This window comes from Vicugna pacos, chromosome 10 (assembly GCF_048564905.1).
Source record: "Vicugna pacos chromosome 10, VicPac4, whole genome shotgun sequence".
NCBI lineage: Eukaryota > Metazoa > Chordata > Mammalia > Artiodactyla > Camelidae > Vicugna > Vicugna pacos.
The window spans coordinates 27,683,847-27,709,357 of record NC_132996.1 but is presented as its reverse complement, the minus strand read 5'-3'; the positions used below and the strand labels follow the sequence as shown (position 1 = coordinate 27,709,357).

Here is a 25,511-nt window from a genome sequence, read left to right as displayed (position 1 = left end):
TGTGGGGTCCGGGTGGTCCGACTCTGGGGGCGGCTTCCCTCCAGGTTTTCGGGTTCCGTTCTCCCCTCAAGAACCCGCTTAGAACAATCCGGGGATTCCCCGCCGCTGCCCGCCCCTGACGTCACGGAGTCCCTTCGGGGCCCCGCCCCGGCCCGGCCACGCCTCCCTCCGCCGGAGGAGCGCTGGGTGCTGGCGGGACCGAGCGGCCATGGCGGGGCCAGAAGACCCCGGCGCTCCCGCTGCCCGATGGAAAAGACACATCGTGCGGCAGCTTCGACAGCGAGACCGCACGCAAAAAGCACTCTTCCTGGAGCTGGTGCCGGCCTGTGAGTGCAGTGCGTCCTGGGGCCTTAGATGGCCGTCGAGGGGATGGGGCTCGGGGCTCGGGTTTGTCTGGCTCCTCGGGCTGTATGTGACCCAAGTGCACCAATGCCTTTTCTTTGGCGCACTTTGCTTTTCGCCTCCGAAGCCTTGGGCCAGCTAAATCTTCAGTCTGTTACACTCCAGCTCCGACTAGCTAGCATTCCTGCCCTTTCCAGGCCAGGCTCTGCTTAGATCCCCTTCCTGGACCCTCTGGGTGCCCTGCTCTTCCTCGCCCCTCAGGGCCAAGCTCTGCCTCCCACATACTGGGCTTCCTAGGGGCAGATTCGTCAGCGAGTGTTTTTTTTTTTTTTAGGGTCTTTTATACTTCCCCTTCCTGGGCAGTCCCCGGAGTAGAGCCAGGTCAGTCCTTTTGGTTCTCGTAAGCACAGTGAAAGAACGTGGGACTGTCTAGAGCAGCTACTTTTAAACTCTGAATCTCCAGGGAGGAAGCTCAGAGCCTGAGGCTTTGCCACTGATAGGTGATTCTGGCCCAGGTTTTGGAGCATCTCTGTGTCCAGCCAACCACAGCCTGAGGGAGAAGCAGTGGGCTGCAGGCCGTGGAGGGAGGTGGCTGAGCCTAGGGAAGTCAGACTGAGTTGTTTCTGGGGAGCTGGTCACGAGCAGGTACTGGCAGCTCAAGCCAGGATGAACAGGTGTGTATCTCTGTGTAGCACCCCTGGTCATCTGAGATTGTACGTCTGTGGTTGAAAGTGTACCCACCTCCAGCTCCACCCCGACAATTGAATTTGCTGCTTTTGTCCTGGGAGGTTTCTTCGCAACCTTTTGGGCTGCTTAGTCTTCTCCCTTCAGGAATGTGAGGCCAGCCCCATGTCTCTAGGCAGCCTCACTTCTTCACTGCTTTGATGGGCACTGGAACCATCCAATTTGAGGGAGGAGTCACTTCACTTCCACCCCCTGGGAGCTGCAAATCTGTGGGACTGGAGAGATCCTGGAGGGCTGCACTCAGACACACTGAAAATCCAGTCTTCCCTGTAGTCTTGGGCAGGTCATATCCCTAAGCCTTGGATTTCTCTCTCTTGTTAAACTGGGCAAAATCTTCTTTAGATTTGCTGGGGGCAGTGCAGTGCCCTGGGGGTTGGGGTGGGGTTTTGTTCGAGAACCAGGCCAGTGACCTCAGTCAAGATGACAGGTAGGGAATGGGGTGAGGGAAAGGAGCTGAGGAGCTAGGCCTGGGCTTAACACTCCTGCACTACCCTGCCCTGGAACTGGTGAGAAAAGAGGAAGTGACCATGGGTAGGGGTAGAGGGGTTGTGTTCTAGGGTCTACAGCAGAAACTACCAAACTCAAGGACTTTCTGTTGTGGCGTGGGAGGTACCTTACACCAACCCTGGGGAAGTAAGGATTGTTGTTTAGTCCAGAAAGTTAGAGCTCCTGGAGGGGAAGTAACTTGCCAAAGGCTACACGTAGGCTGGTGGCACTCAGTTTGTTTCCTCACTCTCTGGGGCCAGGCCCTGACCTAAAGGATCGATCCCTGGCCCCTTCCTTCCCTGGGACCCTCAGCTGGCAGTGCCCAGCCATCTCCTTCCCCAGCAACAGCTATCCTTCTCTGTCCCTGGGAGAGCAGATCTTTTCCTGGGAAGGCCTGGGGGTTATACTCTGAGGAGGCTGTGCAAGGGCTGGAGGTCCTGGGAGAGCTACACAAACACTCCCCAGGCAAGGGCAGAGTCCAGCCTGCCAGTAGCTCTCTATCTGCATCTCTGGGCTCCTGCAGCACTCCCAGAAGAGAGGTCACTTGTACACCTGGAGTCTGCTGGGAAGTGTCTGTCTTTGCCCCAGGCTCACCCTCTTGCACGCCTAGATAACCGTCTCCTAGAGAAGGCTGAGCTGCTGGCCCGGTTCTCAGAGAAGCTGCAGCCAGAGCCAAACGATGTCACTGCTGCTACCCACCAGGGCCCCTGGTAAGTGTATGTGTGTTTGTGGTCACAATGGGCTTCCTGTGCCTGGGCCCTGCCCCCACTGCCTATGCTGGGTTCATTCTCTCCCTGGCACCTCACTGGCCCCTGGCTGCTGCCCAGGGGAGGGGGGAGGCAGGCTCTTGATCCTTCCCCCAGGCCAGCTGCTTAGAGTGTCTTTCTCCACCACCCTTCTCAGTCTATCTCTGCATTTGTCCCATCTCCTCCCCCTCCCACTTCCATGCTCCTCTGTCTTTTTCTGTTTCCCTGACCCTTACCTGATGCCTACAGAAAGGGCATGATGCCATCTATTCCAAAGATGGAGTGAAGATGAGAACCAGGAAAGGGTTAGGGCTTAGAGTTGGGAGGTGCTTTTTGAGGAGCATCCTGGCCAGGGAACTCAAGGCCCCGGGGAATCCTAGAGCGGAGGGCAGCCCCAGTTTCTGGAGACTTGCTCTTTCCTCTTCTGGCTTTTTGGCTCCCACCCTCCTCAGGAGAAAGTTCAAGGCTCTGGTTTCAAACTTTTCATGTGCATCCTCTGGGTGAATGGAGGGACAGTGAACACTACTCTCTGATTGGTTGACAGGGAAGAGGAGCCAGGGCCTGACTCAGACCAAGTCCCATCACCAGCTGCTCAGAGGGTGAAGTGGCAAGAGGAGGAAGAGGGGCTCCGGCTGGTGTGTGGAGAGGTAGGCTGGGCAGGGGTCTGAGAGAGAATGAGGTGGGGCCAGGATCCAGGACTTTGGGGCTGGGAGATGTGGTCCAAGGAGCCAGCAAGTGGGGGACATTCCCTAAATCCAATGCCTTGAGGCTAGACAGGGGTCAGAGTGCTCTCTAGCTTGGCTCTGGCAGCCCAGGATGAAGTGGGCTCCAACAGCAGCTGTAAGAAGTAGGTGAGAGCTCAGGGAGTTGTGTGGGGACCAGACAGCCTCTGTTCTCCCTTCTGGATGGTCCAGCCTGCTCTGCTCATCACTTGCCCTGCAAACCCCAGGACCCAGCACCAGGTGATACTCAATACACATTTGCAGACTAAAAGTAAGGTGGTCCACCTCCATGGCATGGGTGCTTCCTCCACCTGACACTGCACTGCTGCCCACCCCCAATCTCCACCTCCATGGTGTCTCTTGGCTTGTTTTACCACATTCTCCTGGTTTTCCTCTCATTTCTACAGCTGTTGTTTTTGGGGTTTTTTTGGGGGGGAAAGAGGGAGAGGTAATTAGGTTTATTTATTTATTCTTGGAGGAGGTACTGGGGATTGAACCCAGGATGAATGCTAAGCATGAGCTATACCCTCCCCTCTCATAGCTGTTGTTTCTGAACTTTCTTCTCTGGCTCTTCTCCCTCCTCTTTATTCCCCTCCATTTAGATGTGGATGTTCTTTGGAGCTTGGGTGAGTTCACTGACTCCCGTGGCCTCAGAGACTTCTCTGTGTTTGCTATTCCCAGAACCATCTCTAGCTCAGCCATCTCATATGAGCTCCAGACTTTTCTTACTCAGTTGCTTTTTGGACTTCACATCTAAAATCAGACTCAGCATCGCCCTTAAAATAACATGGCCAACGCCACCTTAAGGCAACTCCCTGAGGGCACTGGGCATTAAGCATTACTTTGGCTAATCTGCCACAACTTTATGGTTGCAGAGGAAAATGAGGCTTAGGGAGGTAGAGCCAGGATTTGGACTCCCTCCCACCAATCCACCTTCAGTGATCTCCATTCATTCTTCCAATACTGACAATCACTATATCTAAGGCATAGGCAATGCAGCAGTAAACACGACTTGGCCCCATGGAGCTTCCAGTCCACTGGAGGAGGCTTATAGGCCAGTAAACACCTACCTGGTTCCTACAGGCCAAGTCACTTGCTCATCTACCGTGGAGATGGGGCTATGAATCCAGTGAGAGCCTCTCCCGCAGAGCCCCTGTTGCAGCTTTACATTTGAGAGGCTGTCAAACATCTGAGTCTCCTTCTGGGCTGGGAGTGTCCCAAGGCCTGGGATGCCTTTGGTTTGCCTCTGTTGTATCCCTGGGGCCAGGTTCCCCACAGTCCACACTAATGAATATTTGTAGACTAGGTGATAAATGAGGTATATCATTCTTCCCTCTATTGGTAACCAGCCACGAGGTTAGAAGCTCAAGGGCACCTCTGACCCGTCCCAGCCCTCCATCCTGAGCAAGTCACCTCCAATTCCATCAACTTCTGTTTCTTGTACCCTATCTGGCCTGGTCCAGGTTACTATCTTCCCTCCCTGGATGACTCCTCCTTTGGCACCGCCATCCATTCTCCATTCAGCACTCGAGTGATGTATTTTAATAAAAAAAAAAGATCTCCATTGAAAAAGACAAGTAATATACTAATACATGCTTGTTGTGAACATTTCAGTAGAACAGAGGCCCATAGAGTGAAAAAGTAAAAGTCCCTTTCACCACCTCTCCCCGTTAACTGGTTTGGTCTGTATCTTCCGAAGCTCCTTAGCCTGCGTCCCCAGTCAGGTCCTCTAGCCTCATGTTGCATTTCCTGGCACTCTCTCCTCTCTGAGCTCATGTTTGTTTCAGATACTTCCATGCACCCCTCACCTTCAGCACTCCCTCATCACTTCCTCGGACACATACCAGTCCCATTGGATATGCCAGGAGACAGGGAGGCTTTTTCTTTAATTCTTAATACTCTTCCACATATCACAACAAGCATGTATTATTATTGTTTTAACTTCTTATTTTGAAATGCAGTGCAGAGAAGTCCTGTGTACCCTTTACCCAGTCTCCCTTAGTGGTTACATCTTATGTAACCATCGTACACACAACTGGGAAATTGATATTGGTATAAAGTGTATATAGTTCTTTGTCATTTTGTCACCTATGTAGATTTGTGAGCCCATCAAGATACAGCACTATTTCATCACCACAAAGATCTCCCTCTTGCTACCCCATTTTTGTCACAATTCAGCCCTCTTCTCCTGCCATCCCTAACTCCTGGCAGCCACTAATTTGTTTTCCATCTCTATTATTTAAATTTTGAAAAGCATCCGGAAAAATGTCAAATATTAAAACATCAGTGAAAGTATATGATGGGTGAGGAAGCAGAAGTGGTGGTCAATGGAAGAAATTATAAATGTTATAAACTGGGCTATCTATGAAGGAAAGCTCCCTGCCCGAAATGTGCACTGTCCCCCCCTCCCCGGCCCACTCACACAGTCAATGCAGGGGGACACCAACCTTACTCCTCAACCCATCCCTCACCAGGCCCTGCCGTGAGAAAGAACACAGGAACAGTTCAGCAGCAAGAGCCCCCAGCCGTGGTTATTTCATGTTCTTCTTGTCATACTATTGGAAACTGCTTTGCTTGGCGTCTGTCTCTCCCACTGACCTGTCAGTTCTGTGGTTCCCTAGCTCTGGGCTCTTAGTTGAAGGACTGTTCAGTGAGGCAGGGGGATAGATGAGATGACCCTTAACCCCACTGTTGGGCTGGGAGGAACTCCAATATTCAGTCTGGGCCCTGTGCTCCCACAGTCCATTCCTGTTCTTAGCCCATGTGTTTCTACTCAGGTCTCCTTGTTGCTCTCTAGGATCTATGCTTGGGTAGGCCAGGGCTTGAAGGGATGGGGAACAGAACACACATCCCTTAAACCTCTCCAGTAGACCAGTCCTTTAACTTGGAGCGTGATGTCAGTTGGCCTGGGTTCAGATATAAGTTATGCCACTTAGCTGTGTGACTTTGGGTAAGACACTTAACCTCTCTGTGTCAATGTCCTCGTCTGTAAAATGGGAATGGCAATATCTACTGGATGGTTGTGTTATGGGTATTAAACGAGTTAATACGTGTACAGTGCTCAGAACAAGACCTGGCACACATAAGCGCCATAAAAATGATCACAATTATTTGAAATACTATTCCTTATAGTAATTCCGTGTTATCGCCATGAGGTAAGTACTACCATTCCTATTGGGCAGGTGAGGAAACGGAGCAGGTTCAGAGAGGTTAAATGACCACCCCAGGGCACAGGAAAAATAAGCGCGCTGCCCAGGACTGAAATTCTGGTGTTAGGCTCCAGAGCCTAAGGCCCTTCCGTTGATCCCTGAAACAGCAGTGCATTCCTGTGCAAGGTGCTACACCTGTCTGCACCTCAGCTTTCTCGTGAGGAAGGGGGCGGGTGGGAGGAGAGGAAACCCTGTCCTACCAGCCTCTCCTGCCGGAGAGGGGCTGGAGGCCCTGCCCAGAGGGGCCCACACCCACCTATGTGGCCTCTCCGCCTCCCGCCTCCGCAGATGGCCTACCAGGTGGTGGTGAAGAGCGAGGCGCTCGGCGCCCTGGAGTCGCAGCTGGGCGAACGGCAAGGCAGGTGAGGCGCGGGCGGTGCGAGAGGGACCCTGCGCACCTCGGGGAGCCTCGGGGCCATCCCTGGCGGGAGAAGGGGACAGGGTCACCAGCAGGGTCCGGAAGCTTTCCCAACGTCCCCTCAAACGTCCCTCACGCCTGTGGCTGGTCGCAGGGGCCTGGAACTGTAGGAGTCCAGGACGGATGGCTTGGTTGAGGATGTTGCTTAGCCGTCTAGCTGGCCGCGTGGCCAGGAGCAAATCTGTCCCAGCTCCAGGACCGCTGTCCCCACAGAGGTGACAGGTTCTCCCCGTCCTCCAGGCTGGCGGCTCTAGAGGCACGCGTGGCGCAGCTGCAGGAGGCGCGGGCGCAAGGGGTGCAGCAGGTAGACGCGCGGTGCGCGCTGAATGAGGCGCAGCGGGAGGCTTACGAGGCGCTGCGTGCGCGCGCCGGGCACCTGGAGGCGGCACTGCGCAGGCTCGAGGAGGAGGCGCGCGACCTGGTGGAGCGGCTGGTGCAGCGCAAGGCGCGCGCGGCCGCTGAGCGTAACTTGCGCAACGAGCGCCGCGAGAGGTGAGAGAGCTGGACCCGCCTCCGGGAGGCGAGTGGGTCGCGCGCCCTGTGGGAGAAGGGCCTGGCCCCGCCCTTCAGGAACCAGAGCCTGGCTCTCAGGAGGCTTTTCTCCGCTTAGGGCCAAGCAGGCGCGGGTATCCCTGGAGCTGAAGAAAGCAGCCAAGCGGACAGTGAGCATCAGCGAGTAAGAGTGGGAATGCGCCTGGACCTGCCTGCCGAGCCTCGGTCGCTGGCTCCGCCCCGCGTGCTCTGGAGCGCCCTGCTCTTGAGCCATTACAGTTCTACCCTGCCCCCATCTGCCTGCGGCTGCCTGTGCACCTGACTGCACGTGTGCACAGTTGCAGTGCCGAGGCCCCCACGCTGACAAAGCCCAGCACACGAGCAGACACGTGTGATCATAGGAGCTAGCACACGCGCGCCCACACGGACCCCTCGTCACTGGGTCTGCACATCTTCACTCAGTAGGGCGCAGGGGCATGGAGGTGCCAGCCTGGCCCTTTGGCTTTTCTGAGCTTCATTCTCTCTTCCAGGAGCCCAGACACACTAGGTGATGGGATCACAGAGGAAGCAGAAACTCTAGCCCTGGCTGCTGAGTCAGAGTCCCTGGAGAGTGAGGCTGGTGAGAAATGGAAGAGGCCCTTCAGGTGAGGACTGCCCCAGAGCTCTGAGCTGGGCCCCACCCCACCTCTACGACTTTGGGCCAGTTCTTGGGTTGAGATGGGCCTTGAGGAGAGACTGGGGTACAGTTCAGACCTCCAGTGCCTAGAGCCAGTTGGGGTCAGTGCCACCTCAGGGACCCCAGCCTCTGACTTCATCCCTTTTTCCTCCTTCCCAAGAGCAGAGCACTGGGGGTGGGATGTCAGGCTGGTGAAAGGGTGTGACCAGGTGGCAACCTGTGGGCAAGGCCCAGGGCTCACCTGTCATAGGCATGTGTGTGCATACACAGGGACATCAGAGCACGTGTGTGTACAAGCTCAGGTGAGCATAGCTGAGTGCTTGTGAACATATGAGCATGTATTGATGTGAGCTCTCATGAGTGAGTCCTGACTGGGGCTTCAGTCCTTGGGTGCCCCTCCCCTTGATCTCCCCCATCTGTCTTGATTTGCCTGGCATTGAGACTGCCCCCTCCTTGCTCCATTCCCCAGTCTGAAGGCTCTCCTTCAGCCCTCCCTTGTAGGTCACTGGTGTCTAGACCTTAGGGTAGTGAAACCAACCCTGGGGAAGGGTATAACATGCCAGTCCTCAAAGCCTTGGCAGCCCCGGTGGGAGCTCTCCTGGGCATTTTTGAGGTCACTCAGTGGGTCAAAGTTTCCTTACCCCCCTGCCCCCAGCTTTGTGCTATTTCAGCCTGGGGGCACCTTCACACACACCCCCCACCCCCATGTAGGTACCAGCTCACCCTCCCAGGAGCTTTTGTTGGGGGGCACTTGAGGTGGTAAGGTAGTTCTTAACCATTGTGATGGAAACTTTGGGAGACTTCATTCCAAATCCCTCCCTGCCTCCACCTTCCTGGGACTACTCTAGGTCATCTTGCTCTCCTGGCCTTGGAGGAGCCAAGTTCTTATCCCAGCTCAAGAGTGTAGCTGTCTGCACACCTACTGGCCAGTCCCTTAGCATGTCTCTCGATTCTGCCCCAGGTCTGCCTCTGCCACCTCCCTGACGCTGTCCCGCTGTGTGGATGTGGTGAAGGGGCTTCTAGAGTAAGTGTGTGTGCACTGATGTGTGTGATGGGGTTGGGCCCCTTGGATGCCTGTGTCAGGCTCCTGGAGCCCAGGCTTGGGCTAGGTATGCGCTTCGGTCTGCCTTTCTGTATGTTGCCCAGCAGTCTGTGTTTGAGTCTCTGCTAAGCCCAAGAGGCAGGAGCTGGGTGCATGGCCTCATTCCCAGACCCTGCTGTCCTCCAAGGCTCTGTCCCTTATCCAAGGTCCTCACAGGGGACCTAGAGCTCCAGCCTGAGGCCAAACAGGAACTACCACTCATTTGGGAAGCTGAGGCTCAGAAATTTCAGGGGTTTGTTCATGGTCACAGTGCCAAGCAGTGGGAAGGCCAGGACTGAAACCTCAGCTCTGAGATTTCTTTGCATCCACCAACACTGCCCTGCCTCTGTGCCTGTCTCTGTGTCCCTCCTGTCTCCACATTGACCCCTGGGGTCAGAGGCTGGTGGGGACTGTGCTTGCTGCATCTCTGGGTCATGTTCTGCTGCCTTCCATGTTGCTGCCTCAGAGACGCTTGGGTCTCCTGTGTCAGAAGGCCTTACTGAATGCCCTCCTGACCCTCTCCCCCAGTTTCAAGAAGAGGAGAGGCCACTCAATAGGGGGAGCCCCCGAGCAGCGATACCAGAGCATCCCTGTGTGCGTGGCTGCCCGACTTCCTACTCGAGCTCAGGATGTACTGGTAAGGATCTGGGCCACGTGCATGGGGTACTGATATGGGGGTGCAGGTCTCAGGGGTGGTCCAAGGAGGCCAGGAGGCAAGGCTGGGCTCCTCATCAGGGGCCAGAGTTTTCTTCCCACAGCCTGTGGTGGGAGCCCCTTGGCATTTTATAATGAGAGGGAGAGACAGGAGGTAGGGAGACCAGGAGGCCAGGTAAGGGAGTATGAGGTAGCATCGGGGGAGGCTGCTGCAGGGGTCCAGTAGAGGTGATGCGCCCTGGCAGGGTCAAGTCTGAAGCTCAGGTTTGGACAGAGACCTAATGTGTGCATGGAGAGATAACTATGTGCATGTTTAAGAGGTGTGTATGATGAGGATCAGGGGCACCGACCTCCCCTTTTCCCCACAGGATGCCCACCTCTCCGAGGTCAACACTGTTTGTTTTGGCCCCAACAGCAGCCTTCTGGCCACTGGAGGGGCTGACCGGCTCATCCTCCTCTGGAATGTTGTGGGAGGTGAGGGTCTCTCCCCACAGGCAAGCTTAGTCCTTTATTTCCAGGTCCCACCCTTAGCTTGCTCCTTGGTGTTTTCTCACCTGGGACATTTTTGTGGACAGTGGTCAGATGACCCCTTGGCAAGAATTCTAGGATCACTGCTCCTAAGAAGGGCAGAGCCTCCCACCTCCTGGGGTCTAGGCCTGTAGGATGGAGAGGGCTGAGTCCATATGGTCCCTGTTAGGGGGAGTGGGGATCCCATGTCATCAGATTTTACAGGGACAGGCCCTTGAGAAGCAGATACCAGAGAAGCACCTCCTCTTTCAGAACTCAGTTATGGGACAAGTATTAGCTATCTAACCTGTGTGCTCCAGAGAGGGGTGCACTGGGGATTGAGAGATGGCTCCTGGAGGCTTCCTGAAGGAGGTGAGTCTGCAGCTGGCCTGGTCCTAGTTTGCCATGTGACCTAGGGACAGTCCCTTCTTCCTGGGCCCCTCCAGCTGTCTGTGAGATAACCAGTAGCCCCCTGGGGCCCCCTGCTGGCAGTTCAGGAAGGTGTAGCCTTCAGCTAAACTCCCAGAACAGACCCAGCAATTCTTTCTGTCCTCTAAGTGGGGAGAGACTCATTTTCCCACTCACAGTCCAAGCTCCTCAGTTTCATGAGATTAGTGACCTCATTTCACCCGTTCCTTCTCCTGATCCTCCCCAGGTCGCCTGAAGGCCAACCAGACCCTTGAAGGAGCTGGCGGCAGCATCACCAGTGTGGACTTTGACCCCTCGGTGAGGGGACTTAGTCCCAGTAGCAGGATGTCCCTCCCCTGGTCTCCACACTGGGCAGGTTGGGGCTCTGGGACTTGAGGGAACATCATGTTTATCTTAGAGCCAGGCCCTCAGGCTCCTACACAAATCCTCCTCTTTGGGTCTTGATTTTCTTCTGCCTATGTGGGTGACCTGGGCTGGGAGATGCTCAGAGGCAGCCCCTGCCCCAGTTCTCTAGCCTGCAAGCTGTTGCCTCTGGCCAGGCCCAGGCCCAGAACCTCTCATTTCTACTCCCATCTCCCCAGGGCTCCCAGGTATTGGCAGCTACTTACAATAAGGCCGCCCAGCTCTGGAAGGTGGGGGAGGCACAGTCCAAGGTGAGACCTGTTTGGGAAGGCAGCCTGAGGGTCAGTGGTCATGGCTGGAGGGGTTTGTTATGGGGTCTTGGCCATACTCTTAATCCATATCTGGGATGGGGGGCAGGAGACACTATCTGGACATGCAGACAAAGTGACAGCTGCCAAATTCAAGCTAACACGGCATCAGGCGGTGACTGGGAGCCGGGACCGGACAGTGAAGGAGTGGGACCTCGGCCGCGCCTACTGTGAGGCCCAGCTCCCCTCAACCCCCTTACCCACCCACCAGGAGCCCCCAGGCTGGGCCATGAGGGACCTCAGCCTGTTCACTGGGAGTGGCTCCAAGATTTATAGGCATCTGGGATGAAATCTCCCAAGGCCACTCTTCTGTCCCCCGTCAATGATACTTTCCTTGGATACTTGGTGACCTTTGGGCTGAGAAGCAAGGGACTCAGGTTCTAGTTTTGGATGGACACTGTCCCTCTGGGGCTTCTGGGCCTCAACTTATCCATATGTCCAGTGAGCTGGCTCCTGATAACCCTTTTCTCAGGCTAGGTCTCTGCTCTTTGGTCCCTAGGCTCCCGGACCATCAATGTCATTTCCTACTGTAACGACGTGGTGTGTGGGGATCATGTCATCATTAGTGGCCACAATGACCAGAAGATCCGGTTCTGGGACAGCAGGTAACAGGCACAGGCCATGGGTGGTGTAGATGTGGGGACAGGGCTCCTATATTCTCTTCCTTTTTCTGGCCATTGAGCCATGGAGGGTAACTTGGGGAAGTGAGGCTCTGGTGGCCTCTGTGCTGGGCTTGGTCCCTTGAAGGCTCAGCTGCCTCAGAGACCTGTGCCTCTTTCTTATTGGCTCTTGGTCCAACCATTGGACTCTGCCTGGGTCTTGCCTACCAAGATGGAGAAGCCTTTTTCCCCTGTAGTCACCACTTTTTAATCAAAAGGAACAAAATGTTTAGTTTTTTGAACCTAAGAGCCCAGCACTAGGCTTGAATGATTCACATTCAAGCCAGTACTGGAGCCAGTGCCAGGCCTGCACCTGGCTTCTCCTTACTCATCTGCAGTTAATTGCCGTTTGAAACCCTTTCCTCTGTCTTTCACACATTTAAAGACAGACTTTCATCGCTTTCCCTCTGGCACTTATTTTAATGACCCAAGGGTTTCGGGGGTTCCAGCTTCCAGTCAAAGGCTACCGAAGTTCCCGGTGGAGGTGCTGGCTCCAGTGGGAGATTAGTTGTCAGCCTTGGCCCCAGGGATTTGAGACCAGTGGTGCCTCTGAACTTTGTTAGCCTGTCAGGAGCAGCCTTGTCAGGGTGGGCTGCTCCTCATCCCTGTCTCTGCTCCTCAGGGGACCCCGCTGCATCCAGGTCATCCCTGTGCAGGGCCGGGTCACCTCCCTGAGCCTCAGCCACGACCAGCTGCATCTGCTCAGCTGTTCTCGAGATGACACTCTTAAGGTCATCGACCTGCGTGTCAGCAATATCCGCCAGGTGTTCAGGTACCTGCCTCATGCCCGCTGACCCTGTGGCATTGGCTGGGGCAGCTGGGCTTCTTGTCCCTCGTAAAAGACCTGTTAGCAGGGGGCCCTCCCTGGAGGCTTCTCTGGACTAAGGCCTGCTGAGCTGCCCAAACCCTTGACGGAGAGAGGAAGTGCTAAGTTCCAGGCCAAGGGCAGGGACTGGCAGCCACCTCCATTCTGACCTGACCCCATCTGTTCTCAGAGCTGATGGCTTCAAGTGTGGCTCTGACTGGACCAAAGCTGTGTTCAGGTGTGTCAATGAGAGTGCAGTGCCTGTGCCTGAGTGTGCCCCATCTGACTGTGTCTGTCGGTGTGTGTCCCTGTCCTCCCCTCTAATCTCGTCTCTTGCTCTGCTGTGGCCTCTGCAGTCCAGACAGAAGCTACGCAGTGGCAGGTTCCTGGGATGGAGTGCTTTACATCTGGAATGTAGACACTGGGAAACTGGAGAGCAGCCTTCAGGGACCCCATAGGTGAGCACAGCCACTGCCTGCCCACCTCAGCCCCAGGGCCATTCCCACCCTGGCTCTAGTCTTAGTAAGCCAGTTTCAGGTCCTGATTCTTGGGATGCTGGAGTCCCCAGCCCTTGTCCCATACCTTCCCCCTCCACCCAAAGAGCTCTTCACAGTTCACAAGGTATCTTCCCACATGCACTTGGGTCTACCCTCACCACAGCCCTCTGAGCCCATTTTACAGGTGATAAGATGGGCTCAGAGAGGGCTTTAAACTGCCCAGGTCCAGTAATAAGGGGCAGAACCAGGGGGTCCTGACACCCCCTGAAGCCTGCCTCTTCCTCTTCTCAGTGCTGCTGTCAATGCCGTGGCCTGGTGCTACTCTGGGAGCCATGTGGTGAGCGTGGACCAGGCCAGGAAGGTTGTGCTCTGGCACTAGAGCCACAATTCCCCGAGCTGGAGCTCTAGTCCGAAGCCTGAAGCTGGACAGCTTCCCACCGCCCAAGAGGGCTCCAGGGCCAGTGGGGGTTGTGGGGGTGGGGAGGGCTCAGGGCATTTGGTGGGGAAGAAGGCCTGGCAGGACCTGGCCTGTTTGTTTAAAAACAAAGTGTGGGTTTTTTGGGGGGTGGGGTGGGAATTACAGTATTGTTTTATTTTTTATTTCTGTCTCCTCACTTTCTCTGGCAAAAGCGGAAAGAAATTGCATCTAAACTGGTGTCTGCTTGCCTCTTAGCAGCATTCAGGAACAGAGAAGCCTTTGGGCTAGAGGCTCAATGAGACCCAGGCTTGGTTCCCTTTCCTTCTCCCACCCAGAGTTGGGGTGGAGCCAGCCTGGCTTCTGTGCTGTTCACAGCTAATGGATAAGACTGTGAAGAAAGGCCTAGAGGCAGCAAAGGGCGGCAGCTTTTGGAGCCTTGGAAGTTTCATCCTAGGTCCAAGCTGGTCCTGGTCTTTGGGCCCTCCTGCTTCAGGCTGGGGAGGGTCCATGTGAGTTCTGAGGAGGGAGCAGGGGAGGCAGCCTAGAAGAGCCCTGTGGAAAGGATCCCAACAAGCCAGAGTGATGTCAGGTACTCGGTAGACCAGGCCTTCCTTTAGACTAGGGCCACGTTCTTGCCCCAGAGGCAGAGCCTGGAGTGGTTGGGAAATGCCCTCTGGGTGTCTGTGTGTTGGGGAGGGCAGCCGTGGGCTGGGCCTGGGCCTGGGGCTTCACTTAGATCAGCATCAGCTTTAATCCATACGACAAGCCTCAGGAGTACAAGATAGACCCAAAAGGGTAAAGCCTGGGCACTCCACTTCCTTCCCAAACCTAGGGCATGGCAGAGGGTCAGCAGGATGACCATTGCCAAGAAGCGGAAGGAACTTCTGTCTTAAGTGATTGGGGCTGACTTCTGGGGGCCTGCTCAGTTGAGATTCAAAGGATTTACTCTCGAACTCTCAGCCTTTATTACCTTACAGTCTCCCTTGGGGATCTTTGCCAGTCCCAGGGTTTTAGAAACCATTTCTAGGATGGGCAGCAGAAAGCTAACAGCCTGTACTCTGCAGGTAGACCATCTGGGTTTGAATCTCTGCTCCACTATTAAATAGCTGAATGATTCTGAGCAAGGTACTTAATGTCTCTGTGACTTAGTTTCCTCTTCTGTAAAATGGGATAATAGTAGTATCCACCTCAAAGGTTGTCATAGTATTCAGTGCATTAGTATTTGTAAAGTTCCTGGCACATGCCAAAGGCTACGTAGGTGTTGGCTAAATACCCAAATCTATACTCCACTGATCTCAGCTCACTCACTGCTATTGGCCTAGCTGTCCCCTGAGATCCAGGTGACATAACCCAGCTGCATCCTGGGCATCACCTCTTCCTGACATAAGCTTTTCTTCCCCTCACACCTCCTATCCTTTGGGCACCAAGGCCTGGGTCGCTGTGTCTAACTCCTTTCCATTCCTGCTGCCACTGCAGGCTTCCTTCTAGACCTGCTATCTCCCTACCCAGTCCCCTCCTTGCCATGGTCAGAGTGACCTTCTAAGGTGCCATTGTTATACATCGAGCCTTTTGAGGTTTTCTGCTACCTGCAGAGAAACTCCTCACCCTTAGGATGTGGCCCTGCTGACCTCAGCTCCATCTTCACTTCCTTGCTACTTTGAATGCGTCTTGCTGTGATTTTCTCTGCCCAGAATGTTCTTCCCTCCCAGGCTCCAATTCAAATTTGTCCTTCAGGATCCCCTCACTAAGAGCCTTTCCTCACCTGCCAGGCTAGCCATGGGCCTTGTCCGTCTCTGTGCCTACCCCGTTTGTGTCTGCCTCCCTCCATTTCAGTCAGGGAGCTTTTGGAAGAGACCAGGATGGGAGCAAAGTATTTCCTAGGATCAGCCCTCAGATCCACAGAGAAAACCTCAGGAAATGTTTATCAAATGGTAATTCTCTCACTTGAGGACAAGTCTTAACAGTCGAAGACTTTATGAGTCCTTTGAATCTAAGTCTCCTGAAGGCCTGGCCCTCATGCCCTGGCTCCCAGTGGCCACCAGGGGTCACCAGCTGCCTAGTTCTGCTGAGGCCATTCTCCTGCCTCCTGAGTTCATGGCTAGAAAGATCAGAGCTTCCAGTAGCCACTATTACTGAGCTGTGTCAGGCCCTGTGGCCCTGTGCTTTCCACATAGTATCTTGTTCTTCCCCACCACCTTGTGATGTAGGTATCTCTTTCACAGAGGAGAGAATTGTAGCTAAGAGAGGGTAAGTGATATGAGATCATCACAGCTGGCATAGCTAGATTGTGACTGTTATATACTTTTTTAAACAAAATGTCAAAGAATCTAGGCTCCCAATTAGGCAGAGCTGCAGGGCATTTCCCACTGCCCCAGCCGTTGGTCCACTGCCTCCACCACCTGGTAGGTGATTCTAGCTTTATGTCTAAACTAAATCCCTCCCTGCATCTTCTCTTTTCCATTGTGGCTGTGGGTGCCTAGGCCTGAGCCTGGAGGGTTAGTGTCCTTTGAAGTGAGGGACATGCAGAGCCACAGGAGAGAGGTGAACTTGAATCCTGGCAGACTGGTACCAGCTATACTATCTAGGGCAAGTACCTCACAGGACTGCAGTAAAGACTGCTTAGAGAACACTGAAAAAGAGCTCAGGGAATGATCCAACTCAATTCCTGGGATGGTGACCTTTCACTTGCCTTAAGTCTTCCCTTCATTTCATGGGGCAAATCTTACCACACACCCTTGCCTCACCTCAGGGAGCACATATACACCGTCACTTAGCTGGAGGGAATGCTTCCTGGAGGAGAAGCCTGGAAGGTCAGAAGCAGGCACAGGCATTCCAGGGAATGAGGCAAGCGTGGGGAAAAGGGGTGGCAAAGGCCAGGCAGGGGAAAAGCTCAGAGGAGTGCTGGCTGGGAAGGCTGCTCTCTAGTCTTTGCAGCCCGAGCAGCAGAGAGGACAGGGGTAGAATCCTGTGCTGAAAATCGCTCTAGGCTTTCCATTCTCTCCAGGTGTTCAGCAGTTGGTACTCAGGTCTTCAGGACTGAGTACCCTCCAGGTGTTCAGTCCTTAGGTGGTCAGAGGCTGCCTGCCTGCCTGAGTTTGTTCCGTGATGTCAAAACTGTCACCTTTGCTGTGCACACAGACTGAGGCCCAGAGAAGCGCCAAGGCCTTGTGCAGGGTCACAGCAGAGCTGGGATAAAAATCCAGGCCCAATTCCCTCTTTTCTAGAAACTGGATTCAGGTTCTGTACCGAGCGGCTGGCCTGGTCCTCTGGAAGCCAGGTTCCAGGTTCTGCTCCCAGCTGTCTTCCTGAAAGACCTTGGGCAAATCACAGTGGATGGCGTTTCCCTGTATGTGAGACTTCCTGCTCCACAGCTCGGGGCCTCACCAAAGGTGACCTGGCTTTTTTCCAGGGCTACTGCACAGGCATTAGTAGCACATCCTCTGCCTGCCTGAGACTTGAGAGGGAGAAATGCCAGAGGCTTTTGTTCTGGGCTCCTACTGCTCCTTGGTCATCCCCCTGTGCTGGGAGATGTACCTTGGCTTGAAGCTGCTATTCCTGAGCTGTCCCCACCAGATGTGAGCCCCTTGGGGATGGGGATGGGAACTGAGCCATTTGTTTCTCCAGTGCCATGTTCTGGGTCCTCCTTGACCTTAGGAAGTTTGAATTGTCTTCTCATTCCTACTTTACAGATGAGAAAAGCTAGGCCCAGAAGGGTGAAGGGACAAGCCTAAGGTCACAGCTAATCGAGTTAGCCCAGGGATTTGAATATAGGACTTTTGACCAGGCTCTTCCCCTGCCCCTCACAGGAAAAAGTTGGTGACAAGAAGCACACTTAAGTGTTTAGCACAGTATGGAAGGGTATGAACCCTACCTGTGGGTTCATTTCTGTTGTTTCAGGATAACATTCCAGGAAAATACTCCCAGACGAGAGCTGTCCGAAACAGACGTGGCAGAAGTCCTGCCTTTGTGTTTTTGGCCAGTGGGACCAAGGGAAAATAATCCAGGAACAAGATGCTCTTTGGCTTCACAGGGTCCTTGGCAGATCAGGCAGTAACAGCAAACACGAGTAGTGTCTAGGAAGAAACTTACACTGGTTGTGCCAAGTTGTAGGATTTTGGGATAAATTACAATTCTTCCCCTTCTAAACTAAAATTCCAGTAACTTGGTTGTATTTTTTCATGAAAGACAACTTCATAATGAGCAAAATACAAAGATTCAGCCAGATTTTGCCATAATGTAACTCCGAATGGGTTAGGAAATAACTGTCCTCACAATTGAAAGCTTTGGCTGAGCTCTGGGCAGTGAGCAAACAGTGCAGCCTGGGGTGTGACTGCAACCTAGAGGATGGTTTGCTTTGTCCTATTGGAAAGTCTAGTGGCTGGAATTTTCTTTTCAATATCTGGCCATACCCGAAAGTCTCTGTGTTAGTAAGTCTGTTCTCAAATATTGTAACCTTTTTGTTTGATGTCCTCACTCTGTGTCTAGAAACTGATTTTACCTAGAAGATCAGAGTTGGATAAGCCCCTGGAAATCTTCTCATTCTACTCCTTTTAAAGCTGAGGATTTGGCAGCCCAGCAGAAAGGCTGTCCATCAAGTGGTGGCAGGGCTACGGCCAGAGGATATCCTCCCACCTGCATCTGTCTGCCTTGTGGATACGGTCTAGGGTGGTCAGAGAGGAAAGCGATCCAGGTGATGTGCTGTGAATCTGGCTTGACTGCCTTACACTCAGTTCCTGTGATGGAGTCCAAAATACAGCTATGATGCAGAGGTGGGCCATTAGCTTAATTCTGTCCCCTGGTCACAGACCAGGCCTCCAGTGCCAACAGTAGTCTCAAATGAAAGCAGCCTTCATTAGCACGGGAAGGCAGCAGAAGATGGAAATGGTATTAAATGTGCACTGACAGCCCTTACCATATTTATGGTAAAGCACTTTCACACCCACACCTTCACTTGAGCCTCATGACAAACCTGTGTTACTGAGAGGCTCAAAGAATAGCGAGGACCGCAGTTCTGTAGGGGAGGCCGCCGAAGGTGTGGGAGGTGATGGTGAGGAATGCTTGTAGAGACCACCCTGTGCTGCATATTTGACACATCCTTGGATCCACAGCATTATTCTCAGGTTTCTGATGACACTGAAGCTGGGTTCCCACAGCTGTCAAATGGGAGCCAGGATTTAACTCAGACCTTCCAACTCCAAAGTCCATGTTGTCATCTTCTGTGCTCTTGGTGGGAGTGTCAACGGATACAATCATTTTAGAGGCCAATTTGGCAACACCTAACAAAATTAAATACACACATACCTTTTTGACTCTCAAATTAAGTATTTAGGAATTTACCCAATATTTCTACTGGAACAAATTGATAAAGAATTATGTACAAAGATGTTAACTTCAACTTTCTGATAGTAAATGGATAGATACAACCTAAACATCCATCACTATAGGAAATGTTTAAATCATGATATATCCAAACAATGGAATATAATGCAGCCTTCAAAAAGAATGAGGTAAACCTAAAAGTACAATATAATCTCATTTATATAAAAAGGCAATGTGCACACGTATGAGTTTTATGCACGGAAAACTTCTGGAAGAATATATGTTGCGTATGCCCAGCTCTGGGAAGAGGAGAGCTTTGGGGTCCCTCCCCAAATAGGCTGAACTCTGGTCTTCACTGGGCCAGCTGGCAGCCTCAGCTTTTCACCCAGAACCCTCTATCCACCCCTGGGACTAGAAGAATCCACTTGGCTTGATTCATTACTCCTCAGGGTGGAAGCTTAGGAAAGGACAGAGGAGTCCGAGTGCCCAATTCCTAGAAGCTTGTGGTTACATCCTCTGAGGGGACTCAGTGGCCCTCCTCTTGCCCCTCCAGCTGCAGCTCCTCAGTATACTCCCTGCCCCTCCCTTCCAGCATGTCATATAGTACTGTCTTCACATATGTACCTTTTTTCCTCACTGGGAAAGAACCTTGAAAGCAAAGACCACAACTTAATTTCTATCTCTAGCACCTAGAATATGTAATACTGGCAGGTGAGTGGCATGAGGGACTCTGTCCCATGGATGGGTTAATTTACTTCCCCCTCTCTGTATCTGTTTGTTGTAGGGCTTAAAGGAGGGCCTAGGAGCATGTATAAGAAGCATCATGTATGTCATATATTTGGAAAAGGCTGTTTACCCAAATCTTTCTATAAGGAAACTTAGAAAACTTAATTCCATTTTTTAATTATTCAACATTTTATACATAATAAATACAAAGTTTTTACAGCCACTGTAAAGAAAGCACATTTGCACAAAGGTGCTCCCTCTGAGCCTGGCGCTGTGCACTGTGATGCTGGGTTACATGTCCTGGAGGGAGGGGTTCTTTTTAAAAAGGAGGCATATATTTTACAACTTCGTTTTTTTTTTTTTTAAATAAAATTAGCAGCTCTTCCAAAAAAATATTTTAAAATATAACAAAAGATTTCAAATAACCTTCTGAGAATGTGGAAAACCCAGCTTCAAGGACAATTTGGCTAGCTAAAGAGAGAATACAAGACTGGGTGGCAAGAACTGCCCGATTTAAGCACTTGGAAGATTTTTTTAAAGTGCTTTGAAGATTTTTAACATGCTAACAAACTTCAAAATCTTTAAAAAAACAGCCTTTTAATTTCTTTTTTAAACTTAAGAATAAGTTTGATAAACACAAAAAGACCTCAAATAGATCAACAGGTTAAGAAATGCAAAAAAACAAAACCAAAACCCCTTAAATCATGGAGAAGATTCATCAATAGGTATTGTCACTGAAGTGATCAACTGAACATTTCTTCAGCTATGACCTTATTTTTGGTCAAAAATCCCATGGGGACATTTGGCGAGCAGTTCAAGTTTTTAAAGATTCTTAGGAGGGATGGTGTTTTCAAAGCATACAATGCTTTTTAGATTAAATTCTGCAAATTTGATTTCTTAAAAAAAAAAAAGCAACTGGCAAATATCCCTTAGTCCCTAAGTAATGCACTCCCTGTCTTCCATAGGAGGTGGAGGGGCCGCCAGAGGCCTACTCTGGGACACCTGCTGCTGTGGGTTTGCTAGCCTGTGGAGAAGGGTACTCCTGCCTCTCCCTGTGACGTGGAGAACTTGTTTTTTCCTTGTCAATTTGAACTTGTGCAGGGTGTGCAGTCCTTTTAGTCCTTCTTCATGGTAAGCTGGTTTCCGCCATGAGCCACAGGTTCTTCCTCTCAAGGAAATGTCAGGTCAGTGGGACCTGGGAAGCTGCGTTTATACTTGGCTGTCTGGGCCAGTGGACTGGCTTGGGAATAGAATAATGCCATGGGCCTCCCCAGTAGAGAAGCTCAACAAGGCAAGTATGTGTCCCCAGTTTGTCAAGACATTCAGATTCTAAGGATACTGGTCAGAAGATTATATGCCGCAAAAATTAAGATGAAAAATACCCAAATACAAAAAGAACATTAAATCGGCTCATTTCAGATCTGGAAGCTCCATTTCTGCTTTAGCCGCAGCCTCCTTTCTATTAGTCTATATGATGGACGAGATTTGGCTACTAGTTCAGCCCCTCCATGTTAGCTCCACTAATACTAAATGAATGGCATAAATATTGATACGAAGGACACTGTTATTATTTTAAATCTGTTAGTTGTGGAAGAGATGTGCATTAATGCAATTGGTGCTAAACTCAAGGCAGTCCACTTTTTTCCAGTATGGTTTTACTTTCTCAAGTCTGGGGACTAACTGTGGGGAGGAGCCAGCCTCTCCTGAAATCCCTCCTTCTGCTTCCTTACGTAGCCAACATGATCTGATTAAACTCAATCAGGCGAGCAAAAGCCACTTGAAGAAAGATGAGAATCTTTGCCACATCCTTGTGGCCACAGTAATATACTGTACGAGTGCACATGATAGGTATCTCTGTGACTGTGCCCTGAATGAGGCCTGGTCTTGAGTCTCATATAAAAATGGGCCACTGTTAGGTATGAGGGCTGTCCCCCTCTCTGTTTCTAGGGCCCACTAGGATTTGTGCTGTGGTAGGAGAGATGACATAGAAAATGACAACAAAAAAGGCACAAAATATTCAAAATGTGGGAGGAGTCCACCAGCCCACTTGGTCACATATAATTCCTCCTTGTTTTTGCTCTGTTCGAGTCATCATCATGCAAAGGTGCCTAAAAAACAAGACTGGCCAAACTCCAAGCCTGGCCTTGATTGTAGCAGTAACAGAAGGGCAAACCCATCATCACACCAGGGTGATTTCCACATCCTCGATTTTCTCCGCTGGTCTTCGGTGGTTCTGCGTAGGTGGAGGGGGAGCTGCCCGGACCTGAGCAGGAAACCATCACATGGATTGTCAGTCAGCTTCCTGATTCAGTGCCTGAAGCATCCAATCCCCAACCAGTCATCTATCCAAAAACATGGGCACCCTAGGGCTCTCAGAAATGCTCTGAGCAAGTGCTGTCAACTTAAATTTTCACAACTTCTCACATTGACAAGTTATTATTGTAGATGAAATGTGAAATTCAAGATTCAGGTTCTCGCCTAGGCTGAAAGCCTCATGAGCACAAGAGTCATTATAGTCCTAAAAGCCTTGTCCAAAGCAAAGGCTGGGAGTGGAAGCAAGAAAGAACAATGTTTGGAGAAGTGAAAGCCTTTCAACATGTCTTGGAAGGAGAGTTGCAAGAGGTAAGACTAGAGAGAGGCTGGGGGGAAGTCATGAAAGGCCTCATGAAGCTGTATTAAAAATCTGAATTTTAGCCTGTAGGCAAAGAGGAGTCTTTCGTGGATTTTAAACAGCAGTATCAGATGTTTGAGGACATGGCTCAGGTAAGTTTGGAGAAAAGAGTGGAGGTAGGCAAGATTACAGATAAGACAGTTTTGGAGACTCCTGTGGTCATCTGAATGAGAGCTGATATTACACTAGGGTACCAGCACTGGGGGAGCAGAGAGTGGAAAAATTTGGCCGCTGTCTCTGAAGTAAACCTGGCAGGTTTGTGATGACTCTGTGGGAGGCAGGGCCAAGGCGATGTCAAGAGTGATGCCAGAGTACTGGTAGTATGGGTGTTTCACTCACCAATACAGGAAATATGGGAGAAGGAGAGTGTCTGGAAGGGAAGATAATTTAACTTATTTTTGCTGAGTTTTGGGGGTTTGGTACATATATACTGAGTTGTCCACAAGTATGAAGCTCACGGAAGAGATTGGATTGGCAGTTATAAATCTGAGAGTTGTTAGTAAATAAATGGTTATCAAGGTTTTTTGGGAGTGGATCAGATTACTCAGAGTGAGTTTAATGACTTTAAGAGAAGCATCAACAGAGATGGATAGAGGCAGAGAAGCCTGCAAGGGTCAATGAAAAGGAAGGGCCAGGATGTGGAAAGCAGACTAGGAAAGTGTGGTGGAACAAATGGGTCCACTTCTCTCCATTCCTGCTCTTACCCACCAGTTCATGCTACCCTCCCCTCTTCCCTGGACCACTGCTCCAGCCTCCCAGTGGCTCCTAATGTCCATTTTGTCACGTTCCATTCATTCTCCACTTAGCTGCCATAATAGTGCTTTAAAAATGCAAAACTGGTCATCTCACTCACTGTCCTGCTTAGAGTCTTACATCACATTTCCCATCACATTTAAGATAAAGAATCAAGTCCTTAACAAGGCACTCGATACATACATATCCGCTGAGTGAACAAAGTCAAAGGTAGTGAGTGGTTCAAAGAACTGTGTCAAATGCTGATAAAGGGGCCTAGGAAAATTAATTGCAAGTATGTACTAGATAAGCATGTAAAAGTTATGACCTTGGAAAAGCTGTTCCACAGTGAGGTGGTGCGGTGGAGTTCATGGCGGTGGAGTAAGGGGTGAACAGAGGCGACTATTTGTAAGAGTAGATTCCAAACTCTTAAACCTCAAAAGGGTATAATATCTTACTATTTCATCTCAGTGTCCCTCAAAGAGGCAAACAGAGGCCTGGAAAATAGGTTCTCTATAAATGCCTGCTGGAAAAAAAAAATGCTCTGCTTCACAATTAGACCGCTTTAACACTCACAGAGCTTGCTATAATTTACATACACTTGCATAGCTATCACCTTGCGATCTCACCATGGCTCAGTGAGAAGAGTGCCAGTGTGGATTAGACCTTCCAAGATGTGTTCAATTTCACAGCCTTCCTCTCCAAGGCTCTTTTTAACTTCCCAAACCCATCTCACACTGGCATGGAGAAAATAAGTACCGACATAGGGGCCATGGAGAAACATTAATTTCTAACTTTCAATTTAGAAGAACTATGCATTCTATCTATAATCCTTCCAGATAAGAGACTTACAGGCCGCAGTTTGCCGTACGACGTCTCAGGAGTCTGCCTTGGTGCCTGTGAGAGTCCTGGTGATTCGGCATGGAGGCTATTTTCTGAGGGAGGGAACCACAGAAGCCCATTTTATTTGTGTTGTTGAGCAGTAAAAATGCTAATGCAGATCTGTTTGCACTTCAGGTGAAATAAAATGAAAGTGTATTTAGACCCATGCGCAAGAGAACCCTTACCATTTGCTGAAGGAGAGCGGGGGAAGTACTGGGAGCTCCTCTTGTCTGGGCTGGGGTAAGGGCTACTGGGAGGCTGGTCATAGAGCGGCAGTGGAGGCAGGGAGCCAGGCGGCTTGGGGGAAGGAGAGATCTGCAGCAAAGGGAAGAGAGGTTACAAAGTGCTCCTCTCAGGAAGGAGAGACTAGCTGGCATCTCTGACTACTCTTGGCGAAGTACCTTTCTCTGGAGCTAAGTTATGACTATTGAGTTTTTTTTATCAGCCTCAGTAGAAGCAAATGAGCCTAGAATAACCACCCCGACCCCCAATTTTGTGTTGCATTTAACTTCTTCCTTCCACAGCTCTTACTATACTAATGATTTTTAGTTTATCTTATACAGTTATCAAGTCAAATTATTCTCTAGAGTTTTACTGAAAATATACCAAATTCAGTCAATTCAGTGAAGAATAAAAAAAAAAGGACAAGTTGTATTTTTGCGTGAAGATAAAATAATTGGCTGAGCTTCTGATTTCCCCAGGTTTTGTGAATGTCATGCTGAGTGATCACACCACCACACAAACAAGATGGGCAGACATGTTCTTTATGGTCCTGGACCTGCCAGGCCTGCTGTGACAGATCTGAATTAGCAGTTTCCTCTAAAGACAAGTTTTCCTGTGATGAGCTAAGCCTAGGGCGACATGGGGTTATGGGGCTTTGGCAGGCTCATTAGTTCTCTAAAATGGACTAGTAGGACCTGGGCTGGGCAGGGAGACTCTGACCGTGAGAGAGAGAAAGAGCAAGCAAATATTTTTACTGCATAAACTAACCACAGAGACAATATATTCCCGCTGGTTTCTTTCTTTCTCTCCACCAAATCATTCTTTTCTATGTCATATACAATTCAGTATTTTGACTCACTGGTTCAGAGAACAGAATGTGGGAGAAGTGAGGTGTAGTACAGCTGTTACAGAAAAGCCTGACTGATAAGTCTCTGCTTCTCAAATTTAGTTTTGCAGAAACCTGGCAACCAAGGATTGGAATGGTGAGGGTGAGGATGAGACTACAGCCCACTTTTGCACGGGTCAAGAGACTCCTTGGGAGTCATCTTCTTTAAACATCTTTTAATTCAGCTTTCTCCCCCATCACGTACCTGAATCTCTCTCATCCACGGAGTGTCACCATTTTCTGAAGCTGAAAGTTCTTCCACTAGCACGGATGGGAAAACTCCAATCCGCCCATTGAATTCCCCTTCCCAGAAGCCATCATCATCCTGGTTTTCTTTGTTCAAGATTCGGATGATTGCTCCCTCAGGAAAAGATAATTCATCATCTGTCTGGCCCTCATAGTCATAAAGTGCTTTCACGAAACAGACTAGGTAGCAAGAGAGAAAAATGCAGTAAGAACACTGACAGCCAGGTTGTTA

General features: G+C 50.9%; 2 protein-coding genes across 9 annotated transcripts in view; one reads left to right on the top strand and one right to left on the bottom strand.

Moving 5' to 3' along the window:
* Positions 1-71: 71 nt before the first annotated feature.
* Positions 72-25,245, top strand: ATG16L2 (autophagy related 16 like 2). Of its 7 annotated transcripts, XM_072969256.1 has the most exons (20): positions 288-326; positions 677-723; positions 858-1,016; positions 2,183-2,282; positions 2,863-2,965; positions 6,538-6,611; positions 6,908-7,159; positions 7,278-7,343; positions 7,690-7,803; positions 8,797-8,859; positions 9,445-9,553; positions 9,939-10,044; positions 10,733-10,803; positions 11,088-11,159; positions 11,266-11,386; positions 11,716-11,821; positions 12,498-12,647; positions 12,871-12,918; positions 13,037-13,138; positions 25,097-25,245. In XM_072969256.1, the coding sequence occupies exons 6-20, from the start codon at positions 6,538-6,540 to the stop codon at positions 25,200-25,202; spliced, it is 1,560 nt and encodes a 519-aa protein (XP_072825357.1). In that variant the 5' UTR covers positions 288-326; positions 677-723; positions 858-1,016; positions 2,183-2,282; positions 2,863-2,965; the 3' UTR covers positions 25,203-25,245. The 7 variants fall into 7 exon arrangements, with proteins under 7 accessions (XP_072825353.1, XP_072825351.1, XP_072825354.1 ...); XM_072969255.1 differs by lacking the exon at positions 677-723 and having other exon boundaries at positions 193-326; XM_072969252.1 differs by lacking the exons at positions 677-723; positions 858-1,016 and having other exon boundaries at positions 72-326.
* FCHSD2 (FCH and double SH3 domains 2) overlaps positions 17,428-25,511 on the bottom strand; it is a 197,332-nt gene continuing 189,248 nt past the window's right edge. Inside the window, exons 17-20 of one of the 2 annotated variants that reach the window (XM_072969249.1) lie at positions 25,239-25,459; positions 24,111-24,240; positions 23,896-23,978; positions 17,428-18,871 (exon numbers count right to left, since the gene is read on the bottom strand). In XM_072969249.1, the coding sequence (XP_072825350.1) occupies positions 18,845-18,871; positions 23,896-23,978; positions 24,111-24,240; positions 25,239-25,459 (461 nt within the window). In that variant the 3' untranslated portion in view covers positions 17,428-18,844. Of the gene's footprint in view, positions 18,872-19,801; positions 21,904-23,895; positions 23,979-24,110; positions 24,241-25,238; positions 25,460-25,511 lie in introns of those variants that run through there. The other variant, XM_006203362.4, reaches the window with a different exon arrangement.